At 38.1% G+C, this 27915-nt stretch overlaps 1 protein-coding gene across 3 annotated transcripts in view; it reads right to left on the reverse strand.

Moving 5' to 3' along the window:
* LOC105694678 (scavenger receptor class B member 1) overlaps positions 1–27915 on the reverse strand; it is a 50288-nt gene that overhangs the window by 15955 nt on the left and 6418 nt on the right. Inside the window, exon 1 of one of the 3 annotated variants that reach the window (XM_012415554.2) lies at positions 17045–27860. The exons of 1 other annotated variant lie outside the window; for it this stretch is intronic. In XM_012415554.2, the coding sequence (XP_012270977.1) occupies positions 17045–17270 (226 nt within the window). In that variant the 5' untranslated portion in view covers positions 17271–27860. Of the gene's footprint in view, positions 1–1789; positions 2014–17044; positions 27861–27915 lie in introns of those variants that run through there. One more of the 3 variants, XM_023432452.1, reaches the window with a different exon arrangement.

Consider the following 27915-nt stretch of genomic DNA (forward strand, 5'->3'; position numbering starts at 1 on the left):
CATTATGTGAATTTAAAAAGGCATATTCTGGCTTCTAAATCAGACGTAAACTGTTTAGGGTCTAGCTCGAACATTTAGCATTTATTAAATAGGCGACTTATATGGATGGCATGTAAATATGCAAAGCCGGTGTGAGTTATTGCTGTCGGTTGAATACTCCCGAACCATAGAAGATAATTTACGTATGTATTTCATTTCTAGCTAACAATGACGACAAATCAAATTTGTCCATGCGCGGCGTTCAGAAATGACGTTGAGGGATGATTTTTTTTTCTTTGTGTGGATTATTATTTATTGAGGAGTCTCGTCAAACGATCAGGAATGATCAAAATTGAGTGTTTAATAAAACTTTTATATTCTCTTCTTACACTTTGCGTCTGTCTTGTAATATTATTTTTGTATGTTTCAATAGCGTTCCACTAATGTAAGGCATTTTTTAAATTAATTGTGAATAGTTCATAAATGTCTTAAATAACCGTGCTGCCACCGTCGTCCGTAATTCCAGTAGTTTAAGAGCATTTCAGGAGATGTTGCACTCCACGAAGTCACTAAGACGATAAAACGCGTAACCGATTGCACAGTAACTGTTAAGTAATCGCCAATAAATCACAGCAGAATACCAATGGATCACGGAAGCAAGAGATTGTGAGGTGCATTTCTTGGGACTGCAGTGACCCCAACTCCGTAAACCCGATCTTTCGTTGACAAGAATGTAAATCAAATAGTAACAATGGAAAGAAAGAAAAATGTGGACATTTTCAAAAATGACATTAACCAACATTCCATGTAATACATTTCCGATTAATTTGCCTCCTTTAGGTCCATTTAGACTAGAATTGATTTCTTTTACTTCTTCTTTCATACTTCTTTGTTATTTTGTAATTACCTAAATATTAATTATATAAACAAATTGTGGTGGTGCTATCATCTTAAAATTTTATTACAATGGCTCCATTTGAATCTGATGGCAGTAATCGATGTAAAAATTGAAGAAGGTATAAAAGGTTAACCGAATTTCAAAAAGTATTTAACCCTTATCACACCGATTCGCAAATATTAAATTCATTGCACTCGGAGTCACTTAGCCCTAATTTACCCCACAGATGTATGTACCAATGTTTCATTGGTATAATTTGATTTTTCGTATTGATAATTAATAAATATTCTCACATAATCATCCTTCGATCCGAGTATGCTTTACATTCGATATTAAAACTTGTGTTTGTGATACGACATATCGATACGAGTATCCAATAAGTATTGCTTTTTCAATGTTCTTTTTAATTATCAATTACAGTTCATCACGTTAAGGGGATGTGAAAGTGGTATCTGAGGGGTCGATCGTGCATGAAACTTTTCGCTGAACTGGGTGTACCGAATCGTTTCAAATTCTACAACGTGAATCTATGAAGAAGGTCTTGGTGCTCATCAAATTTCATTTTTCATAGAGAATTTAAAAAAATGTCTATAAACAATTTATAAAAAAATTGAAATTTCATGAGTTTCAGAACCTTCCTTATAGTCTCCATATCTACGTTGTAAAGTTGAAAACGATTCGGTAAACCCAATTTGGAGAAAAGTTTCATAAACGAAATCTCTTCGACGCCACTTTTAGATCACCTTAAATAGTAGTCCCGTCACTTCGAATGACGACTACGAAAGATTTTGCAAATTTGTGAAAAATGTTGCAGGTCGTATTTATTGATTGTGAATTGTCCACTCGAATCGAGGTGGGGCCAAGATGTTAACCGAGGCCTGAAAGAGTTAGAAAGTGGGCCTCTGTACTTACGAAGGTATGCAAGTCGCGATTCTTTACATGATAGAGTTGGGTTGACGACCTGCGATTTTGCTTCTCCTCTCTCTGGTGTAGTTGTCATTGCATTTTTGTCCCTCTCTCTTCGGGCATGGTTTTTAAGACCAATTATCAATGAAAGGCCTCAGTCACGAGTGTTTGGTCGGAACACGGATTTCTTTTCGTTGCACAAGGCGGTTAAGGGGATTACGTTTGCTTACAAATGGATTTGCATAACTCCGGCGTAATCCCTATGCATGTACTTCCCCATGCACTTCTACCGTTTCGTAAAACCATTTGCGAAGTGCCGACTCTCATTTACGCTTAATTGCATTGCAATTGCAGCTTCGAAGACGTCAATCTTGTCTGGATTTGGCATACAAATTTATTGCATATTCGTCATATTTTTATTGCTGCGGTTTTTGGTCATGTCCGTATCAGGCGCAAATTTCTTTAGTTGATGGGAGACTCGTGACAACGATGCAATTCCGTTATCAGATAATACGTAATGGTTACGACCTCATGGGATACCCTTGACGTTTCTTTGAACCTTGTATGTAAAAATACTAACATTAAAATAAAAGTTTCTGAGTCACCAAGTGGCTTTATGTGCCGTGAGATTGTGTTCATATCAAAGCATAATCAAGGACTCGGATAAGACTTCCGTACACGTACATAGTAAGTGACGAGAAAATTATTATTTCTTTTTTCCCCGAGAACATCGACGTTCTAAATGGCGCAATTGAGAATCTTCTACTCGGTAAACGCTTTTCCTTATTATCTCCATTTTATTTCATACTGTTGAGATTACCAGGAGAAGTGGAGTCACTTGTATCAATTAACGAGCGGAAAAGAAATTATACCGGAAAAATCAGAAAATTATCGAAAACTGTAATCATTTGCTTTAAACTTTGATAAGTGATAGTTTGTTCTTCGACCAGACACAATAATAATAAGATAACGCTCTGTCGTATAAATCGTTACAAAATTCGCAAGAAGGTTTACTCTTTTTATTATTAAAGCACTTACAATTTTTCCATTGTCCTTGACTATGATTAACTATTGTTAATATTTTTATCGTGGTATCGAAGTACTCAAGTAAAATAATCGCCATCATTGGAGAAGAATTCGATTTACCCTTAAACTGGCTTTACGTGCATCCGGGACGATGCTGCATTTGTTTTTTGTTGACAAAGTGAAATGGTTGGATGATAAAAAAAATATTTTCGGTTTGGAAGTAATGACTTGTACGTCGGATATTACACGTGGAGTAGAAATATGCGAGGCACGTGCGTACAGCAAGCATCCGGAACTAAACGTTACCGCGTTTTTATGTCGATTCGAGACATAACAAAGGATCTCTATATAATCGCACATGGAAATGAGTCGCGAGTCAAACGAGTACTCACACGCATATAACTTACTCGTAACTCTTATTGAACGGCATTACTCGACATTTGTAAACAAGTGAGCTAGCATAAGTCCTCGGTTCGTTGTCCCGCTGCAGACAATTAGTTGTTAAGTCAATTTACACGCGAGAGAGGTACTTGATGGAATACAGAAAATTTAGCAGGTAACTAGAAGTAATCAGTGGCATTAAACGATTCGTGATAATTGGTGTTAATAGGGCCACGGAATTAGGTCTTGCATCCTTTATGATAGTAAAGGCTACCACAGATAACTCGCGTAACAGTAACTATAAATATAACGATAAGAACTGGCCAATCAAATTGCAGTAAATTTAACATCCTATGATCGTTAGGTAGCCGAGAAAGCCATTAAAGTGCTTAAACAAATTCTGTAAATGTATCAAGAGACTCGGTAGAGTTTCAAGTCAAATACATTTGTGCGTTGTTGTTTCAAGCCAAATGCATTTATGTGTGTATATCAAGAAACTTGGTAGACTTTCAAGTTAAATACATTTCTGCATTATTTCAAGCCAAGTACATGTACCTCGTGGTGTTACACGTTGTACATGCGATTCACCTGTGGTGAAATTCCATAAGAAATACTAGCGAAGAAATAAAAGTACAGCGTCCTCGGAAAGTTTATACGAATTACGCCCGCCACTATTTTAATCTCACTCTCAAGATAATATGGAATAATGTTAAGGGGATGATATATTTTATGCCGTGAGTATGTCTCGGTTTTTTATTTTGGGTCGTAATTTTTTGTAGCAATGTATGCGTTTTACTATTCTAATTTTAAAACTTGTTCCAAAACAGCCAGGATTAACATAATGGGAATGATATATTTTATGCAGGGAAATATTTCGGGTTCTCATCATCGACTTCATTTTATTTTCTAGGAACGTTTGGCTTGCTTAGCTTTGAGTAAGGCGTTTTGGAGAAATATTTACGACGCATTTTAGGCATGCATAAAATCGTAGCCGATATTGTAACAGGATATGGGCCTCGAAGGTAAAAGGGACGACCTGTTTTAGTCAGCCAATGATGTTCTATGGCGATGCAATCAACGGTAGGAACTTTTTTTAAGGTTGTTCATTTTTTCTTCTTAGAATTTCATATCAGCGATGTCGCATTATCGGTAAACAATTCAAGCGAGTTATAAGCAACTGACGACTCATCAGTAGTTTATCAATTAAATATGCGTTGTTTATAATTGGTTCGTTATTGAGCATCGGCCTTGCGAATCTAGCGGATGTTCCTGTACGGAGTCCTTAATAAATTCCGTATCTTGACGTAGATTTGATTACTTCTTTATGAGGATGCATGATTCAATCGTGTCGCTTGGCACAAATACAAGGGCAAGGGAAAGGAATATCCCGTAATCAACTAGGCTACATTATTACGCGTTATTAAATGCGTGTAAAAAGAACGGACGCATGGAACATGGAAAGTTCCCCATTTAAGCAATCATATCTGCACAATCGAAACATTATTAAAACCGAATCACATCGGAACATTTCTTGCAGTTTTCAGTACCGTTCGTAAAAAATTTCAGATTATTAGGCTAAGGATTATTAATAAAGGCAGAATCAAGACGAAGAATCTATTGATAAAATAATACTTTTCATTTAAAAGTGACATTTCTATCCTGGGTGGGCTGTTAAAAAGGCTTCTTTATTTCTTAGAAAATAAGCAAACAAGGCTTCACTAAAACTACAAACGTGATACGATGATTTTATATTATATTATGCAACGTTTTTGAATGTATCAACAAGTTTGGAATTCTGTCACTTTGTCGAAATTTGTTTAAGCTAGCTCGTATAATTGGAAGGCATGTATATTAAATGCATTTATGAGGCTGTTATAAATTTAGCACATCGTATGTGAATGAAACTTCTAATACAAGATTCATGAATTTATTACAATTTTGTTAAGTAGTGCGGCGCAATAGCCTGAGTGGAAAAGGACCATCAAAAAAGTGTTGCATTTGAAACAAGGGGTTGGGGCAAATCGAATCGAAACGAGTAGGACCACCAAAATGAGGAAAATACGTGGGAAAAAGAAGATCCACGAGACGAAGACAATGGCGACGATGCGTAGGAATTTTGTCCAAGTAGGTAATTCGAATGCCATTTACAAGATTTGGGATCGTATCAGGAACCCGGATCTGCCAAGTGGGGTTGCACGATTCATGACTAAGCTCAAACGGCTTCTAGAAACGTCTACTAGACGTACATCGGTGTTTTTTATTTCCCTTTCTTTTTTTCTTTTTTTTAATCCACAACCGGTTCGGACTTTGCCATGGAATCGTTTCTGGTAGGTCACTGAGGAAGCCCCGGCGGCGATTTGCCCGAAAGCCATTGAGGGCCATTTTTGACCGCCTCCCTATCATTCCCTCGTGTTCATACCGCTCAATTATCGTGCTCGGAAGAAAAAAAAACCAGGATATTACACGCGCGAATATACGTCGTAATGAGAAGGTACAGTGCACGAGGAAAGAAACGTACGTGGTAGATGTTATGCCGCGGAACGTTTGGCATCTGCCTAAAGCAACTTGGCAATTGTAATTGCAGGATGTAACATATATTTTTGGAACTTGAACCTGTAACGTACATTTTTCTACACGGCCCGTTTATGACACGAACTGTAATGACGGTTTTAAATCGTTAAGTTAATTAAAACGTGGTTAATGTTTGCTGTGGTACAGAACATTCGGCATCTTCTTTCTATTGCAGTTCGGTACTGTAATTGTAGGTTGTTAAATATACCCTGCTAGCCAAAAAACCGCGACACTTAAAAAATAAATATGTGCATATCCTATAACCAAATGTATCGTTTAGCATAAAGAAAAGAGACCGTGATCGATTCGGTACTGTAATTGTAGGTTTTTAAATATACCATGCTAGCCAGAAAACCGCGATACTTAAAAAATAAATTTCTGTATATCCATTAACCATTCGTAGGCATTACCTGGATTTACGTAGTACAATCTTTGTCGTCGCTTTTACAGTGCTCCTAACCGACGTACATGGTACATCGTACATACATAAGGATATACGTCGATTACATTGCAGCAATCCCGAAGCCGGCGGAGCGGTACATTCGTCTCCACGTGCTTATGAATTATGAATATGTTGACGGAAGTGTTGCGAAAGAAGATTTACTATATCGCGGAGTGTAGTAAAGTAGATTCGTCAGGTAATTCCATTGATTCGGTGAGTGTCATTCCAGAAAAGTTCCATGGCCATGAGTGTCTTCCGCCTCTTCCGAACTTGGCCATTGCCGGTTCGACTAATTAGCATAATGCTACCAGGAATTAATTGACTTTTTTCCTTTTTCGCTCGCGATAGACCGGTCCGATAAGGCGGTCCGTTGTGCAAGGATTTCTATAAATGATTATCAGCCGATTCTTGAACTTTGAAAGGTTACTTTATGTCACGGATTCGCTTGGATGCTTTTTTATTGATTAGTTGCTCGATTATTGCGAGCGTGGTAATCGAACTCTCTTCACGTGGAGGCGAATGGAGAACTGACATGTGATGGATGATCTATTTTCTCAGAAATTGTCGTCATATCGGGTCGACTCGTGTCGGTATCACGTTTTGAGCAATGTAATGGAAATCTAGGAGAAAGAATTGTACAGTCCATTTCGGATATTTGTCAACTAATGATGTCCGTTAATAGTACTACTCGGATAACGATGAATGTCAGTCCATGCTTTGTTGTTAAGTTCAGCTTAGTGCATAGATACTATTAAATTAGATGCACAGAATGCGAGTTCATCTTTGCGGTAGATAGAGTATGAAGATCACAATATGGTAGAAAAGTATTGTTTTAAGAAAACCCCTTGACTGTGCAATAAATGCAGTTGAAATAACTTTCACTGGTTTTCTGTTACTATTTCTTACTTTCATGCCTCCACAAAGATGTTTTCATCACTTGATGATTTATTCTAGAGTTCCAGGTTGTACGCGTATAAAACAATTCTATTATAACAGATTGAATTTTTTATGTTTAGACTACATCAAGTCACTTAGTCCAAGTGAGAAAAAACGAGCAGACGATATGGGAATGAAAACGTCCAAAAAAGAAATTGACCCACATTTTGTTATATGTAAATTTGTGATATCTGTTATTTTCGTCACTCGCCTCAAATATCTATCAGTTGATAACCAGTTCTTGTGTCAAGGTTGACTGTCTAGAACCGTATCATAATTCCTCTTAAATGAAGGGAATTTCCGGCTTGCAATTGCATAAGATCACGACGTATGTTTACATTGTAAGATATTGGGCATTTTCCGAAAAAAAGTTCTCTGTCACTTGTTGGAATGTAAATTGTTGACCTTAATCCTTTCCTTTTTTAGCATCGAAGATTTAGCTAGTTCATACATCAAGGTCAATGGTCCAAAGGCCAATTAATCACGATTAGAAAAGAGAAATCATGGGAAGAAAAATACGAGGACAAGACTTTCTTGTCGAAAAAGATTGTTCATTGAATGACCCAAATGTTGAAGATCTGCATGTATTAAAGAATTCGTACAGCAGTGAAGTACGCAAAACGGAAAGAAAGCGAACACGTGAGGTCTATTTTGTAAAAGGAAGTTCAATTATTGATTCAAACTGGATCAATTTGATAAACAAACTTTTAAATACAGTTTTTCTACTCGGCTGGTTCTAATAATAAGTTAATCGTTGAATAAATGTATTCTCAAGTAGAAGCACCGTATCGTATCGTAGACTATCAAGATCAGTAGTTTGTCAAATTTCCATAATTCCACCATAGACCTGAGTTTGTCCGTCAAATTTATCTGATTATCCTTTTATAGATGGCTAACGAGAGCCGCAGAGATCGAAATTGCCTTTACAAAATTGCAGAATAAATTTAATTGGAGTTGGAAAAATTATATTTTATTAAGGATGGCGTAAGAATTATCAAGACAAAATCTACTATAGTGTCAGTGCTTTATAGCTTCGACAAGTTTCTATATATCAAGGCAATAAACGGACTTGTTGACAATAATATTAAATCCCGAACATTTCTCTAGTTACTCTAAATGAAATCAGCGGAATAGGGTCTTTGTTTAGTATAAAAGTTAATTAGTGATGTATATTAAAGAATTGACAATCTTTAAGAACAGAATTTATGAGAGGAACATGCAATCATCTCTGAGGCAACATCGGGAATACATGCAATTTTTGTGACGTCAAGTCGACCAGAATATCGCACGTTTACAAAGAAGGGTGTCTATAAAGAGAGAGTTATTGCCATTTTAATGATTACTAAAAAAACGTTACCTATCCATACATAATGCATTGTCTTGGGCGTTGCAAGCGTCACTGCGGATATAATTTTCAAGTAATTTAACCAGCGATGAAGAAACCTATACATTCAAATGCCTTCCCGTACCTGGTAACCGCAAATGGAAATAAGAACGAGCTTTCAAAAATCTGTTAATCAAATGCAACAGTCCGATCTCTTCTGTTCGTAGACAAAGATTTATCGATCGCGATAAATTGCTGAATGCTCTGCTGCCCACGTAACCTCTTTGACACGTGTTATGTTCTCAAGAAGTAGGTGCTTATATGAACTTGTTTGCAATTGTCATGCATTTGGGCATATACATTCTTTTATTATTTCGAATCCTAGTAAATAGGAATAACGTAGCACAAGTAACATTTATACGAATTGCAGTTTTCAGTTGATATTATTACTTTCACCGATACGAAGAACCAGTTTTATATAAAAAAAGAAGAAATATAAGACTTCAAAAACTTTGTATTATTAAGTTATATTATTATCCTTCAAGCTCTGTCTGTCTCTCCGTGAACAATTCCAGTTCTCAATGACGACATATTATTAATTAGAATTAATGCGTGTAATTAACTCCATCGCGATTATCTTAGGAAATGAAGGAGTAAAGATTTCCTGCCATCGGATAGATCTCGGATGTAAATCACGTTTGCAAGGATATGTAATTCCTGTAGTCCTCAGAAGTTGGCGAACAAAGTGACTAACGACGAACAAGATCAAATGGATAAGAATGGTTTTCCTTGAGGATCAGATAATAATTCCAATAAATTTTCCTTGCCGTTATACCGCATCGTCGTCGGGCCATTGTGCTAAAAAAAGAATGAAGCCAAGTAGGATGCGACATTTCGGACGTTGACGTTACTTGACTCGAAAATATGAAACAAACGAAAAGAATAAAAAGTATAATAATAATGCCGCGCAGCTAGTTGGTATTCCAAGGAGGAATATGTTAAAACTAAATTAACATACACACCATTTATCCAGTATAGGCACTTTATTTTTTGTTTAAAAGTGGGCTCGATTGATGTTATCGTATAAGCTCTAACTTATAGATGGAAGACTCTTAATTCGACGACATTCTCAAATTTCGCAGTAGTGTGGAAATAAATCTTCCCTTTTTTATGCACATACCTAGGTTTGCATAGGACGAAGCCTATGAAATAGGAGATTTTTGTACATGCAAAGTAAAAGCTGAAAATAACCTATTCGGTTGCCTCAGGATTTCTTGGACTCATTGATTCCTGACATTGTACCAATTTAAAGAATAGCTTGTTAATTTCAAATGCGAAAACACGTTTTTTGTATGTACATTTTTGGAATATACAATTCTTGTTTTTCCTCGGGTTGGATGATGAAAACACACGCCAAGGTGTTCGGAGATAGGGATTTCGTATTCGGGTCACGTTTTCTCGAATCCTTCGGGACTAACTAGGACTAAACGATGCAAATAATGCAAGCATAGGCCACGTGTCTGGGAGGTCTATTCTGTAATCCATAATCGATCGCGGTAACAGTTCCAAAATGTTAATGGGGACATGTTTGCGCAATGTAAGTTTAGTCTCTCGGCGTGTATCACGTTTGTCTAACGGGGTGGCCCTTTCGTGAAATCTCGCCAGATCAAGTCGATCAAATCTTCCGGACTAATAAAGGATTCCGAGGGGGTGTCGAATTAACGATTGGCCATTGCCCGTTACGAATAACGAGTCATTGCCTGAATGCCGAATGGGAGGATGAGCTAAATATACATCGGCCATAAAGCCTGCTCCTTTGAATCCTAACCAGTGTCCCAGCTTCACGCCATCAGTTTTTGTCGTCCGCCTTTACAGGTGCATCGCGAATTTCTGCTATCCTTATCCGAGTGCTTTAAACTCCCGCGAGCGGGAAACACGAGCAAGGAATATCAAGGATCGGGACAACTACGACGTGAAGACATTCCGAGCCTTTTCGCGAACCTCAGAAGGAAGCTCGACTGAGACTCATGAGCTCTACTTTAAGGTGATGCGAAAGTGGCATCAGGGAGGTCTCACTTATTAAATATTTCTCCGAACTGGATTTATTGATTCGTTTTAAACTTTGTAATGTGAATACGATGTCTATAAGGAAGATCCTGACAATGGAAATTTCAATACTTTTTTAATTTGTTGATAGATATTTTCAAGGCTTTCTATAAAAAATGACATTTCATGGGTGTCAGGACCTTCCTTATAGCCTTTACATTCACATTGTAATGTTTCAAACTATTCGGTACACCCTGTTCGGAGAAAAGTTTCACGAACGATTGACCCCTCGGATGTCACTGTCACATCCCCGTAATAACGACCGTATTCAGACATGGAGTATTTATAAAGAACCCGAAGAAAAAAAAATAAAGAAAAGAAAAACAAAGGAAGAAGCGAAACGAAGGGGAAAGATAAAGAACCTTAAGATACCGACAGATGATGAAATAATTATTGATGATAGAAAAATATAAAGAGAAGAGAAATAAAGGAAGAAAAAAAACGAAGGGGAAAGATAAAGAACCTTAAGATACCGACAAGATGATAAATTAATTATTGAAGTAGACACCTCTCGTTTCAGTTTCACCTATTTTATTTTGTGGTCGCAAAATCGACTTTTTTAAGTGACACTTCTTATAGCAAAATAGTATGTATAAGTCTGCATATTATAAAAGGGGCCCGATTCGAAAAGAGAAACACTTTTTCTTTTCACGACTAATTACTATTTTCATTCATTTTTGTTTATACACTTTGCATACATTTAATTTTTGCCGTTCATTACTATTTACATTGATCATTGTGTGTTAATATTGAGACTGTTTGCATAAACATTTTTGTCACCGTTAGTGCGTTATTTTCTGGCACTAATATTTAAAATGTTACAAAGATAACACAAATGAAAATGGTTATGCTCAAAACAACGAGGACCGGACGTGTGAGGGTGCTTCGTTAAAAATGATTGAGAACAATTAATAATATCCAATAATCCTCGTTAACTTTGGCCATCGCACGTGGCGACTACATACCGATTTGGTTTTTTTCCTAAGGTCAACTTTTCTGAAAACCGGTGAATCAGTCATCGGAAAGTATCAGATCCAGTCAGAGTTGTCGTTAAGGCTTGCTCAGAGCGTCTTGTAATTCCCCGCGTTAAGTGATTAATATTTATCAATTTGTTGCAAAGTCGAGTTATATCGTCGGAAAATGCGTAAAACGTTTCTCAGAGGTATAGGTGCACTCGACGGAAGGTAACGCGTTGTTCTTTCCTGACGTTGGCAATACAAGTTGTTATTCGCGCGTGTCTTTCATTCAGGTTTTCGGATTCGATACGCTAAGCGCGACGCCGCCATTGTCATGCGAGAAACGGGATCAAATTTATACAAATTGTTGTACGCGGAACGCGGAAATTTCTTGCTAAGATCGCTGCATGGGTCTAGGACTAACGTTACATGTCAAGCAGGAAGTGTCTGATCTTTCGCCGCGTTTGTGTGCACTGTCAAAGGACGTATATATGTCGTTTAATGGCCACGGTTCAAATTGGCTGGATGTGGCCCGGCAAGAATAATGATTCCGCGCACGTGGTCCGTCTAGTAATCACTTCATTATCAGCATTGCAGGGGAGCATGGTCCGATGTTTTGTCAGCGGCGCATCGCTGGAAAATTGATAGACCCCTCGCAAAAAATCTGCCAATATGTCTCTGCTCGGCTAATGCCTGGCGAAGCTGACGAACTCCGAAATGCGTTTTGGCCGAACGAATCGAAGTGGAAAGAGCGATCCAAAATGTTGATTTCACGATTGTTCAACGGTGGAAAAAATGCATGGGCAATTTTAATCACTCTTAACACATGCCGTTCTATTTTAATTTTAAATCCGTGTAACTGAGAATAATAAAATCTCTTTTTGCGTTATTTTTCTGAAGGAGAGAGAATCACGATATCTTGTTAACGTAATGATAATTGGAAAACCGAGGAGAGAATTTCAATTAAATATTTCTATACTGGTAGTTTGAAATATTGGGGATGTCTATCAATTTTCGGTTTAAATAAACCGGAACGAAAGGCAGTTTAGAGCAATTGGTGATTTATAGTTGTAAAAAACTAACCTCGATCTCAGCTACTTTCGGAGAAAATCAGTTCACCAATCCTGATCATGAAAGGCAAAGATTTACGTAAATGTTGGTGCCAGCTATACACGAGGTAAAAAAAAAAAAGAAGGAAAAGATTCTCCAGAAACTGCCAATCGTTTCGATGCTCCTGTTCACCAGTTCTCGGTGATGCCTAAGAGGAGTCATTACCATGGACCAGATATTTCTGCACGGGGAAAAATAAAAGGCATTACTAGGAAGTATTGTAGTCGTAAAACGGGAGGGCTTTACGGGAGTAAATTCTAAGCGGTTGAGCGATTTCTCCAGCGAGGTTACTGAATTCCCCAGCATCATGGTAAACGTTACTACCAGCCAGGTATTTGCTCCCATAAATGTGCACCGTGCATCTATTCCACCTTCCAGCAGGTGCACTTTGTTGCTTATAATTGCACCTAACGCGGACAAATGAAGCATCTCCTCTTCTCTAATTAGATTGTTCCTCGGGTCGTTCCTTTTCCACTTTAAAGATTTGCCGCATTAAAGTCGTATAAAGCTGGCATTCGAGGACCGGTTCGATGGGGAAATTTGAATACGAGTCATACCGACATCAGATGCTAATTGCGGAGTCATACGACGTTACTTTTTTCCCCGGATTCACTCGAAACTTCCGCAATGAATTTATGTGCTCATTGTATGTTACGTGCCTATTTGGGCATTGCTAAATGGGCTCTTTCAAGGCTCTGCCGATTTTAAGGAGGCATTGACATTCACGTTGGTCGTCGTTCCGATGGTCAGTGTCGACTGGACCTTCCAGGCTCGGCTGATTCGGTCGAGCTTACAGAATGGTCTGGTAAAATGGGTCCCTTGGATCGTGTAAGTGCGCGAAAAAGGCGGCAATTGTGCTTAGTATGTCGGTTGCATTCGATTACGTCGACCGTTATGGTGTCGCTAATTTTATGGATTATTTTACATTGAAAGGCTGCACGTATCAGACCGTAGTGTCACCGCTTGTTTCACAATTTCATCGTTGGGAGGTTCGCCAACAATAAAGCCCCGATTAACGTAGGGACCACATTTGACTATAATGTACCGCTACAATTATCACACCTGACGAGAACAAAATTTTCCCAGTTTCTGATACGTCACAATATTTGACTGAAACACGGTATTAACGAATGTCCAATGAATTTACCAGGTTCTTATGTACCATTGATAATGGAGCTAGTTGATCGAGGGGACTGGAGCCTATTGAACATTTTTTAACGTCAACAATTGTCTCCAGGTGTTGTTACGTTCACTGAAAAATGGGGGCAGATTTGTGATGTGTTCTCCGAAGCGTTGCAAAAGGTATCTCGTTTAACGTTGCGCGTTACGATCGTTAATTGCCTTTCGGACAAGAGGCAAGTGAACACTTTCGACATTACAAACGATGAGAAGAAAAATAGGATAGGACATCATTATTTCAGAAAAAAACAGCCGGTTTTTATTTAATAGGTAGGCAGAAATAGATGATGCATTGGTGAATTTATAATAAAATTATTTATTCATTATTTTACTCTGTCAAGGAAGAACTATTGGAAATATAGTTAGGAGTGTATTAATAACATTGCCTGATTAAGGCCTAATTATTACGAACATTTGTAATATTTTAGTAATTATCATCATGAATGTAGTTTAGCTGTATAACAGAGTTACGAATGTTAAAGTCTCAATCGTTATGGTTTTCGCTCTTTATCTGGATAAAGGGCAATGTTCGAAAGCCTGGATATCATTTACACTAACGGATATGTATGCAAAGTATAATACCTCTAATGCGGAAATATGAAGATACGCGATTGCGTATTTAGAGACGGAAATGATGAATGATTATCTAGCTTAGGCTATAATTTGCATTAACTCTTATATCAATGACTGGGTATCCTTTTGCTTGTATGTCAATTTTTCATATTTCTTGAACAGATATTGAAAAATGCCACCGTAAGTTTTTTCTTGGGCTTCGTTTTAATGATTTCATGCAATAAAACATTTATTATAACTAACATAGTTTAAAAGTATTTGTTATCAAAGTCGTCTATACGGTTGTTTAAGAACCAAGTACCCGGGTATCATATTCTGATCTCATGAAAAATGTAGAAGTTTACTAGCGAATGTGCTGAGATAAATTGGTAACACAAAGGCTTTAATGTAGATAGATGCTAAGTGTTAACGCATCTGCAAAACTGAGATGTCATGCGCGGAAAGTAATGAGGAAGTCGAGTTGATTAACGAGATAGCACCTCTTACTAATGGCTGTACATGAAAAGTTTCTTTTATTGCTGGATGCTAAACATGCCCAACATTACTGTAAACTAAAAAAGATTGATGCATGAATTGTGGTATTTAAAAATTTGAGAATAGAAGGGCACAAAAAATCTTATGCATTTAGCATACGAAACTTCTGCGATGGACACCCGGTTATTAAACGACGAAACAATTTTTGGTCATTGACCTAAGGATTAATAAAGTTCACCCGACCTGTTTCTTTCCTCGCTAGATTTAGAATGAATAATGTCACATAAATGCAGCTCATTATCGCAGGCATGACAAAAATCGCAGTAAAAGTGCTCGAACAACTTGGCGAAGAAAAACTGTCTTAGCATAAATATTCGCTCGTGTTTTAATGAGAGTCTAATTGACAGTTTATATACATACTAATCACATTTTGCATTATTGCCAATCAGCTCGATAACGACGAAGACTCGAGTGGTTTTATTTTTCACGTTTAATGAACTCGCCAGAGCGTTTGGGAATGAAGAGAATTCGTAATAGATGTTTCGGCCATTTTTAGAATAGTTGCCACGAGAAACATCATCATTATCTATCGCTCGTAGTATCGATACGAGCGTCATACATTTGGCCTGCAATACGGAACGAATGATAAGTAAAAAGAATAGGAAAAAAGATAAACAGGCCCTGCGGCGTGCACGCTATGCATTCTGTATTTTAATCGGTCATTACGATTTGATTAAGAAAAAAAAGTTCCATTCGTTAGTGACGCAGGTTTTTTCTTTCGATCAATAATCGTGACAGTTGGACGCCGTCAAGCGTGTGACACCTCTGCAATTATTTTAATATATTTTCATATTCGATTCCACGGCTGCGTATCATGGAAATTGCCGATCGCGGGTTTTGCGTCCGCAAAACCTTCGTGATAACGACCGGTCTTCTTCCGACATATCTCTGTACATGGCGCGGGTCGGTGTGCGTCTTCCTGCTTTGAATGACACTGCGAATCATTCCGCGTTTATGATTAATCAATGAACGTGGCATTCATACCGACAATGATATCATCTGGACGGAGGGAATTCTCTGTGAGGAAATGCTCAGTGAGATAATTCTTTCTGGTGTGTTGTTACTATAGGTACTTACTGTTGTGCCAACGAAATTTCCGAGACTCGTTAAATGGCACAGATGCAGTCAAGGGAGTTGGCTTTAAACCGTTAATGTATTGTATAATGTATTTAATATACTTAGGAAACCTATTCATATACATGTAATTCATTCGAGCGGTGAACTATTAATCAGCAATTAATCGACCTTCATATTTTATCTTTATCACGGTGCAAAGCCGTTCTCTGGTGACCACCGTGGCAGTAAACGTGTCAATTGGACCTGTTTCTGCTTTTATGATTTTAAATCCGTGTATGAAAGAAACGAAAAAGATGAATAATTAGTGGGATTGTCAAGTTAGTTATTTTGTTATGAACATTGGGGGGATGTTAAAATGAATAAGAGGGATTTGAAAAGTGACTCGTTTCGATGCTCCTTATTTGTGCAATGCCTTGCAACTCCTGGTTACTTTTTCTTCTCGTACCTAGCTACCTAGTGGGGAGTCAATCTTAAATAATTAGTTTCACCCGTTTTTCCATCTCGTGGAATTTAAAGTTCTTTCTCGTGTCATCTTAGCCTTGAGATTTTAAGAATGAATGCAAAAAGTGGCGGCTCGATGGAACGTGAAACGAGATCTTCCTTTATCCACCTCACAGGCATTCCTGAGTAATTTAGTGAAATGAAATTTGTCCGATTACTGTTAATTAGTGCGCATGAAAGGCACCGTTTCCGAAGTTAATGAATGTAGGGGCGACATGACCAATTTGGCGGGACAGAGCTGCTAACAATAAACGCACTTTATGTTTCCTTTCTTTGTCTCGGTACACTTGTAATTTCCGTCCTGGTAGAAGTAACAAATCGAATTTAAAAATTGACCGTAAACCGAGCCAGTTCATTTCTGTGCCTTCCCAATAATGCATCCAACCAAATGAAGAAAAGGGTAAAATTTGACGTCGAATTCGATGGTTAGACTCATCAGAGATCATTTCTTTCAACAAATTGCAGGAAAGGATCTATGCGAGCGATTTGTGAAAAAGGATGAAATTCGAGTTCGAGTCGGACATACTGGGGTGGCATCGACTTACTCTTCGGCCATCGACATCGGGATCGTCCATCGGTGTTGACAGTCAGCGCAGCATTAAAAAATTGATTGACCACTACGGATGACTTTCTTCTTGAGTTTTTCGCGCAGGTGGAAGCGGCATGATTCTCGGCCTCGTTCGACGAAATTGGGTTGGGGTTGTGTTCGGTGCTCACAGAGGCGTACCTCTGTCCGACGAGTCGGTTCCAAATGTTGATAACATCCTTCATGATTGCACTGCACTAAGAAGTCCTCTCACGGGCTTCCAGAGAAAATGATCGTTGAAATAAAGTTCAAGTCCTTGCACTTCAGGACGCGGATCGCCGAGTGAACTTCACCTTCTACCTCTCTCAACGTCCGACGACTCGCGCGAAAGAAAAGCTCGCCAGCACTTTTTCGGGTCTCGCGTGCTCGTCGTTGAGTTTTCGCGTTTTCTACCGACTACGCGAATGGGAAGGAAACTCGCACCGAAAGTAAACGGCAACCGGCAACGAGAAAAGCGCCGTAGACATCGACCGCGACATCGATCAAGCCTCCTTCCATGTCCGAAGCATGGGGCCGGTATCAGTCCACGATAGCGACCAAAGACGCCGTCTCGCGAGCCGAGCTCTTTTTCCACTTGGAAAAACTCGCAGGACCTCGCCGAACGACTCGTTTACCGATCTCTGGCGAGAATGCCGGCTTTGCAGAAATTCGCCTTGACTCGGATGCGTGGCTTCTCTCAAAGCGGCGCGACTTCTCTCAGGTTGTTCGGTTGTCACTTTGATCGTTCTCGCTCGATCGATGTCAACCTCGCCCGTCGTGGGTCAAGCCCCGTGCGAACCGCATGCGATACCGTGCCAAAGTGATGGAAATGATTGTCCGCCTTTGGAAAATATCCCCTGAGACCAGGGCCCCACCTTCGCCGCCTGGCCCAGGTGGAAGTGGCGCTCGCATGTGGATCTCTGACCAATGGTCAACCGCGACCATCGTCCCACTCGTGCCGAGATGCGCAACGCGGCTCCCCGACTCGCGGAATCTCCTTAAAAAAAGCAGCGATCGTTCTTGCCGACGCTGAGATTTCTGTCCTTTCGGTGGCGATTCCCCGGGTGTCGTCAGAGGATGACTATCTCGAACACGCGACAAGAGCGGACGGTGGGATTCCATGGTCCGTGGAAACCCAAAGTCGAAACTGGGATTCTGGGAATACGTTGGTTATCATCTGACGTCATATAGTTTTGGGCTAATCAACGTGTGGTCGATCGACCGATTTGGCCGTGGTCGCGGTGGTTGGGTCTTAATGTCGACGACCACCGATGGTCGCATCCTCTGGGCTGGTCTCTTAGGATCGCTGCTTCGCTCCGGTTGGAATCTGGTACCATTAATACTAGAAATCCTGAGTGGGGACTCGTATCGCAAGGTCTCCTTGGTATACAATGTACTATTAATGAGATATTAAAATGCAACGGAGTCGCAGAAAAGCACTGCACGCTCGGAAAATTATTCCAGAAGATGGGGATTAAAAATTCCGAGGTCCAGTTTTTATCTTCAAGGGTTTCAACATCGGTGCACAAAGGTGACACATCGAGTTTGTAATTCTCCCCACCATGAATCCGTCTTCGGGGAGCGTCGGAAACGAAATATTGCGAGGAAGTTCTGTATCGGGGGCGAAAACAACAGTTTTCCTGGATGTTATTAACGATGGAATTATATATTCCTGGAAGTTCGAGACTTCGAAGTCATACAGTTCATCCCAGCTACCGTGATCGAAACTCTTAATCGAACTCTAATTTACCTCTTTCGCGCTCCAAGTCGACGGATCGACTATGTAGTGATTGGTATTCATTTCTGTCCTTGCTCTTGTGACGAAAGCAATTAATGTTCCGTCGTATCAGAGGTTCTGCGATAATTGCGATTTTTGTTTTTTGCAACTTGGGTTCCAACCATTATACATTGTTCATGACGTAGGCATCGCAGATGGGAAACGTAAAAAGTGTAGAATCAACCTTGGTCTTTGATTGTTACGGGTTTTGGCTATCTCTCACCTGGTCCATCACCATTCCGATCGTTCTGCGATAATTGCGATTTTTGTTTTTTGCAACTTGAGTTCCAGCTATTATACATTGTTCATGACGTAAGCATCACAGGTGGGAAATGTAAAAAGTGTATAATCATCCTTGATCTTTGACTGTTACGGGTTTTGTCTTACGGTCTTTGACTGTTACGGGAGCTCTCATCTGGACCATCACGATTCCGACCGTTCTGCGATATTTGCGATTTTTGTTTTTTGCAACTTGACTTCCCCCCATTATACATTGTTCGTAATGTAGGCATCGCAGGTGGGAAATGTAAAAAGTGTACAATCATCCTTGGTCTTTGACTGTTACGGGTTTTGGCTATCTCTCATCTGGACCATCACGATTCCGACCGTTCACCGTTGGCCATGTCAATCTCGTAGAACCCGTTAACGTAGGATGACTAGGCGGATAGCATGAAAATGCCTTTTCATTGCAAATTTACGGTCCTCGACATTGTTCTCGTTGAAATGCAGAAAGTAGCAGACTTCGATTAAGAGACGTTTGTGTATCCAGAACCTGTTTCCTGCCAAGGTCCGTGTACGGTTAAATACTTTTACGGAAGTCGGCAGAGAACCCTTGGATCCGTATATTGAGGATATATGTGGACCAAGTGGAAAAGAAAAGAAATTCGGTCCAGGAAGACGTATGGCGTCTGGAATTTGTAAAGTGGGTGGCCAAGTTTCAAGCAGAAGTGTCGAACGTGTCAAATGGCGTTATTTTTGGAGCTACTTTTCATTGTATTTTGTTATTCTCATCCGGTTGGAAAGTATGCAAGAAACACTATGAAACGGAGTAGAAGAAAACAAGTACTTGTCAATAAGTGCCGGTAATTATCAGAGGACATTGCTATTGCTATGCAGCAAAGCGGAACAGAAGAACGTCTTGAATTGATTAAATTGACTGGACGTGTTTAGGGAGAGTTTAGGGAGAATTTTCGCTGCGCAGAATATGATAATTTTGGAAGCTTTTATAGCATCACGTATTGTTTTTCTGTTCATTGAGACGCTTGCTTAACTTAGTAGGGGTTGTCATACCGAATACATAAAACTTGTCGGAATTTCCTCGGAGTAATTTAAGATCAGCGAATGCAAATCATTTTCCTTAAAAAATAAAAGCAGACTGAGCCGCAAATCTGTCCTTGTAATTCATCATCTCCAGGCCGAAATATGTATGTTTTAATACTTTTTATTCAACGTGAGGTATCATCGTTTTAATGAAACGGGATATTTTTTCAAGATGTTCAATTATAGTTTGTGACACGACAGGGGCAAGAGTCAGAAACACATTTTTAATTCTTCGAAACTATCGTGTCAATCGTGTCAACGATAGAATTGAATTAGTGAAAAAATTGACTCTTTCTTTTGAACGTGGTTCCAATCAATTTAATCCAAAGGGATAAAGATACATTTTCTTAACTCTGCTCACATTTCGTATACGCGTTTCCGTTGCTGACAGATTTGTCTAATAATAATAAAACTGTTTTTCGTTCATCTGTCAAATTTTGGCCACAACCCAAGGTTAAAGTACAGGTTTTTAATGAAGGAAGTTTATAATCAAGGAAAAAGAGGAAGAATTTGCGGAAGAAGTACAGGATTACTAAAATTGTATACTTGTTTCGAGAGAATGTAACATTTGTTTTTTTCCATTAAACTCCTTCCTACTTCTGTGATGAATAACGAGTAACGTCTCATTCTTCGGCGAATTGTTTACTGTGGGGAAGGGAATTACTAACGATCGGTATTTCCGTCGAAATGAATTTACTTTTTATTCGTTTAAGTAGACGCGGTTGTCCTTAATCAGGTTTCGCAGTATCATTAAATTTGCCTGTTTGCCTTCATACCTCTGAGAGTGGTGGATGATTGTAATACATAATTTCCAGTCGTACCATTTACCAGATCCGTTTAAAAGTACATTTACAAGTACTCTCCATACCACTTACTATTGCGCATTAAAACTAATTGTAAGAAGTCTGATACCGAAATTGAACTACTTTCAAAGAGAATGTCGCAAACAAATTAACAAATTTTTTTTTTAAATCTCAAGACCTTTAAGCTCATATCTAGCATTTTACTTTTCAATGTTGACAGATTTGAGTAAACCGGAATTTAACTCTGATTTTGACTTCGTAATTAGGAGGTAAAATGTTGGCTTCGAAACTCTATTTAATACTAAGTGCCAACAGTCATTTGCGTCTTATCAATGTCATTAACAAGAATAAACAATTACCTAGAATTTTTTTTAGTTGTTAATTCCCTATCTGAACGAACAAGTGCAGGTAATAACAATAAAGAAATCAAATCAAAGGTAAAGTGCCGGCTTGGTAGCAAAATAATGAAAAACTCAATCAGATGAATCTATACTTTTCAGAGATAACAGTGACTCGAACTAGAGATATTCAAAAATATTTATGCGCCAGGATAGCAGCTAAAAGTGTAATAACACGTGGAATGACCGACTAAAAATAAGCCAATACAAAGAATATATAACAGGAATTTAAAAGCAACCTTGGCAGCAGATTCTCCAAGTTAGCTACTGATTCACCTATCAATAATTCTAAAGATCATTACGGAAACTGGTTAAATATTAAGTGCTGATTATTGAGGCAATATAAGTGATTTGATCTTTTATTGATTGTTCAGCAAATGCACTTAATAGTGACAAGTAATCGACTGACAGGATTGATTAACATTTGTCCAAAAGAAATAATACGCTCATAGTTTACGTAAAATCTTTAATTCTTTCGCAAACGTCGGATATTTCCAACGCTGGGGCGCGGAAAGGTTAACAAGTTGCTCAATTAAAGAAAATTCTGAAAGAATCCAGTTTCATGATTAAAAAAATAAAAAATAATAGAAGTGTCTGCATTTTACCGCCGGAATTGGTATTCGACAAGGCTAATCAGATTTTTGTCAAGAATTAATTAAAAGGAACTTTTTTATTGGAATGCTTCGTTTCTAAATTCTAGCTTAATTTTTATCGCTCAGAATTTCTCTCGAAATGAATTGAAGCTTCACAGGAAGATGTAGGCAGGTTTCTAAGCTCGCACATAACACCCATGGCCATAAATTACAATTAAGCGGATGATTCACGACGAAGCTTTGCATTTATGGGTATTACTTCTAACAGTGGTAGAGGATGTCGTGTGCAGATTGTTGTAATTCTAATCATTCGAATAATCGACACCAATCAGAAGTGATTTCCGCTCAATCTGTAGGTACAAATTGTTTAAATACGACGGATATAAGATCCTACAATGGGTGTTTTCAAGCGAAATTTATTGTACTTTTCAATTCATTGTATTTCTCTATAGTTAACTTTATAGTTCTTACAAATATAATAATTGATGTGAAGTGGCTAATACCTTAATCAGTAAACCAAAAGTGATATACAAGTTGGTGAAAAAGTGTGTTTATTTGAATATATTAGGAAGTCATGAAATGAAGGAGCCGTATTAACATAGGCATTGTAAAACTGAAAATTCCATACCGAAATGGTAATTCCAATCTTTTAACGAGTGAGAAAACTTCGAAGTCGGTTATTCCAGGATAAAACCAAATTCTCTAAATACCTGCACTGATAAATATGTTCATTAATAAAAAAAAACCCATTTTTCCATATGTGTAACGCGGCATAACGACAATGAGGTTATCACACCGAAGAATTGTTGTCATCAGAAATGTACATTACATGGCGATTCTTCGTACCAGCAATGTACGTCAAAGATCAAATTACGTAGGCGAGTTGGACACTCCGCACTTTTGTGTTTTGTTTCAATGTATTGAATGATATTTCTTGCAGATTAAAAAAACAGTGGAAACTTATCTTCCATCAATGCCTGTGGACGTGTGAATAAAAACCGCGGTAAAAAAAGTCACCTATGGCAAATAGAAAAATGTCTAACTCGAGGTATCTGTGATGCAAAAATTTTGTAATGGTATACGCGTCTCATTGTCCCGGACATCATATCTCACGTATCGTGGTAATAAAAGTGCGAATTAATCTTAATGTGTGATTTTTTACTGATACGATTAAACTGTACTTATAATGAATTAATTGATAGATGTCTGCTGTCATTGATGAAACTTATTAAGCTACCGTTGAACGAGACGACCTTGCGATTTCTTCTAAAAATGAATTCTGAAATTCTTCGCGAATGCTAATCGATCGAGTGTAATCAGCAGAAATTGAATGAATTCACGATTTAAGAATGTATCCTTCACCTGCCTAGCCATTCACGATGAGCCTCATTAGGACCTGTTTCTTACGTGCAAGCAGGGCAAGGTGAACCTTATCCAAGGCATCGAAGTCATGCTTGAGAAATAAGTCTTTGACAAAGTTTCATGCTTCGTAACACTGCTTACAGTTGTACACTTTTTCGCGAATCTTGAATGTATCTGGCGGCAAGAAAATATTTATGATCCATCTAAAGTAGGTTTTTCAGAAAGTATTCCCTTCACAGATAATAATTTATGTCGCGTATCGTAATCATTATGGATAATAACTTTTTTGTACATTTTAGAATTTATTAGTTCATCGCATTAAGGTGTAATTTACAATCTAAATAAAAATCCGTCACGTAGAGTTCAGTCAAATTATGAGTTTAATTATTTTAAGTACATAATTTCGAAATTTGTTGGATTTAAAAGAAATATGTTTTTGAGCTGTCAAATTTGCGCTAGATGTGATATTTTAAATTGAGGTGTAGTACAGTGCCCGAAGGATGTCGAATGAGCAATACGTGTACTAATTGTAAGTATGTATCTCATGCGCACCGAAGAATATATTACATATTCTTTTGATAAGAGTTGATTTTCTTTGCCGGATATGAATGAAAGATCGGGTCAGGTTAGACCTGCTAATTACAAACGCAAACGTACTCCGAAGCGAGTTAATGTCAATTACATAGTAATGTTGGATGTATCGGAACTTATTTTCATATTTTCGTGTAATTGCTCCGATTTGAAAGGCGTTAAGATAATCGCACATCTACTTTATTTTTCCTCGAATGCGAATATTTTGCATTGAGACAACTAATAAAGAAAACCATTTGTACCGCCAATTATTTAAAAATCTTATTCGCAAAGTGCGCAGCATGATATTTTATGCACATTTAAATCGTTTAGCTTTTTTACATCTTGCAATTTCCTTTAAAAAGTGTATTTTATAGAACAAATGCTTCACTTCAATCAAGCTTCAAGCATCAAGCAAGCAAGCAATCGAGCTTCAATAAGAAGGCCTAAGAACTTTGTTTGTAACTACGCCGAAAGTGTTAAGTGATTGTGTTTTCTGAAACGAAGGATCACTAATTAATGTTCGGCCTCGGTATATAATTAGTAAATATAAAATGGTGATGACTTTTGCCACTTTAATCCATCGAGGCCTGAAGGTCAAGAAATCGATTTTCTTTTTTTCTTAATTTGGTAAACGCTCAATGTACTTGCCAAGTTAAGCTATCGAAATGACATTAGCAGAAGCGTTTACGGGATTTGTTTTCGAAAGACGCATCAATCTCCTCCGCCGAACGCGATCGCATCTCCGTAAGAAATTAGCATACGCGATGAAGTATTGCAAACGTATAAACTAAAATGGGTCACAATAAAGAAGTCAGATGATAAGGTCAGATAAAACACAAGCGGGACGTTGAACTTTAAGTTTGTTCCGACATCGTTTCAACCTCGTATCGTACCGCTGGGCAAAGGCATTGTTCCAATTTAACTCGGGCATCCATGTTGCGAAATTCCTGAGCCTGAATATTTTGCGTATTGCGGAATACCTTTATCACGACTAATTATCACGGCGCCGAGCGGTTACGATGAAAAAGGTTACGTGGATATATTCCTGCAAGAGTCTAAACTGCATAAAAAAAATCGAAATCAATGGATATCTATCCGAATCAGGATATTTTAAACTGCAAAATGATTTATTCTGGCAAGAATTGGATATGTATTCCTTGCGGAATTAGAAAAAAAAAATTTATTTAAATGAGGAATTTATATAAATGTTCAGGATACTTTGATATAAACTAATTCCGTTTATTAACGTTAGTGGTCGAAGGACGTATGGGTATTGAAAGGTGAATAAAAATTGCCCCTCAAAATTGCTTCTTACTAAAAGCGTATTATTAATCACCAGCTCCTCTTACTCGTAAATGACGTTTGGAAAGAGTCATTAATTGGCGGAAGATACCGATGATGATGCTTCGAGAGTAGACATCGCGATTTAATCACGGTTAAAGAAGCTTTATACATATGTGCACATAGGTACGTGTATACAGATACCCATGGCAGATTTTTCGTGATAGCTAATGGAACTTGTGCAATTAACGGCAATTTTCATACAATGGGTGTACCTTACAATTTATAAAAGCGTTCTTGAAGATATCGGTGAACGAATAACACTTATCGTTACATCAAAGTGCATTCATGGCGACTGATAACGAGGGTATGCACGGGCACAGGGGTTTTTAGAATTTCCTATGGTGGCGTGCGGCCTTCGGGAAGTTAATGTAGTAGGTGAAGTAGAACACGTTTACCTCCAAAGATGTGATACATTGCGAACACTCACTTAGAAGGCGAAATTCATTTACACCGGGGAGGTGCAGGTCGTAATCCGAGTAATCAGGTTTTCTCGAGGGAAAGGAAATCCATCATTTGCGAATTTTTCGAAAAAAACCTTTAAGTGGCAGACTAGCGAGGCGTAATTGTCAGTTGAAGGGGAAGGACTTCGGTCGATATGCACGTCATGATTTCATATAATCGGGACACTTTTTTGCCAACGCAACTTTTGACTATATAAGAAGCTTCGCGATCGCGATCACGCACGCGGAAATTGCCCATCGAGTGGATGTCTCAGCTTTTCGATCTCAGGACCTCCCCACACGTCTTCCTTTTTAATTATATATTCCTTGGTTAGGCATACCTTTTTCCTTGTGCTTGGTCCGTAACCTTTGATTCGGACTAAAATTCAGTAGGCCGTTTACATCTCTTGTATAAAAATTGCACATCATTTCGTTGCGCTTAAGGAAAAACGCAGTAATCCTTTACGCTATTATTTAATCAAATTAGAAACAGAATTTTTCAGTTTATTGTTTCTAGAATTTTCTGTACGCCAGCTTTGATAAGGATGCAATTGCGCTTTTGGTTATGACTTTTTTTTATTGTCTTTGAGATTCAAGCTTAAAATCTATAGATCATCTAAACTACATGCACGAAAATTACACGCGCTTTTTGTCGTATTTAAAGAGTAATTTATTAATCTCTTAAGTTATTATTTAATAAAAGTAGTGATCAAAAGAATGTTTCAGTTGTTTGGTTCCTATAACTTTCCGCGCGCCATTTTTGCTAAAAGTGTACTAATGATTGTTTATGGTTAATCTTCCTTTTTGCCTTGGATTGCAACTTAAAATCTGTCTAAATCTTTTCAACGATAATTATACCTGTTTCTTGTGACGTTTAACGCGTGATTTAAGAATCTTTTAAGTCATTATTTAACAAAATGAGTGGCGAAGAGAACGTCTAAGTCCTTTGGACCCTGGAACTTTCCGCGCGCCATATTCGCTAAGGTTGTGGGTAGTGGTAACTCATGGTTATACCTTTCTCTTTGCGGTCGATTCGAGCTTAAAATCGGCAGGCCGCACCGTCTGAATCCCTTGTTAAAAAGTTCTTCTTATTTTAGTTCGGTGTTTAATAGAATAGTCAGTTTTTACGGTATAATTTGATGAAATCAATCGTCAAGAGAATATTTTGGAGTTTTGTTCGTGGATCATTCCACATACCATCCTTGCTAAGGATGTAGGTAATGGTAGTTCTTGATTTTCCACTTTCCTTTGCGACTTTAAAATTTGTAAGTTTTCTAAATCTCGTCTATACTAATCACGCAGAATGGAATGAATATTATAGTTATTTTGTAAATTATTCTTTAATGAAATCGATTGTCGAGACCATGTCTAGGGTCTTCGATCTCTGGATCTTTTCACTCACCGTCCTTGCTAAGGATGTGCGGTAGAGCCCTTGGATTTACCTTTCTTTTTGCGTTTCATCCGATCTTGACATCGGCAGACCTCCTAAATTCCTTACGCACTATTATTATTAGATTCCACTAATTTTATCAACCATTAAAAATACCGCGTTATAAATCCTTAATCATTTTTAACGTTACTTCACGTGAATCCATGTTATTTGCTCTCCGATAAAAATCTCCTTAATACCGGGGAAAAGTGTTATATTTTTTGCACTTATTTTAAAATTTATCACACGAGGAAAACGCTTGACGAGCCATTAAGTTGATAACCCACAATCGATAACTTTGTATCGTGTCGTATAAACACACAAGAAATTGCTTAATTTGCATCAGTTATGCTAAATAACAAGATTGTGATCTTACGTCTTTTAACTAAAAGATAACCAGTTCCTTGTACTTGTCAAAGTTAGACCAAAAAGATTAATATCTTATAAAATTCATATCTTGTTAGATCTTAAAGAAGTTATCATATTTGTCAAGCACCTCATAGGTTAAGTTAATAAGTATCGAATCGTATACACCTGTTACCAATATTAATTATTCGACATGAAGACTAATAAAAAGATTAATATTTTACTGAAAGAAGGGACGGAAGGGAGAATATTAATAAGATAATATTTTGTCCATCCCTCTTCGATTAAAGTCACGGTCGCGCCGATAGGGCCGATAAGCCTATCAATCTACAGTTGCATTTCTCACGTCCCCGACCCGGCTTTACACTTTCTCGATACATCAATACGTCTTGGTCACGTTTGGTCCAGCTTTAGTGTACAGTGGCACGTCTGTCAAAAGAATAACA

This window comes from Orussus abietinus, unplaced genomic scaffold, assembly GCF_000612105.2.
Source record: "Orussus abietinus isolate OABI.00-Male unplaced genomic scaffold, Oabi_2.0 scaffold48, whole genome shotgun sequence".
In the NCBI taxonomy this organism is placed as follows: Eukaryota; Metazoa; Arthropoda; class Insecta; order Hymenoptera; family Orussidae; genus Orussus; species Orussus abietinus.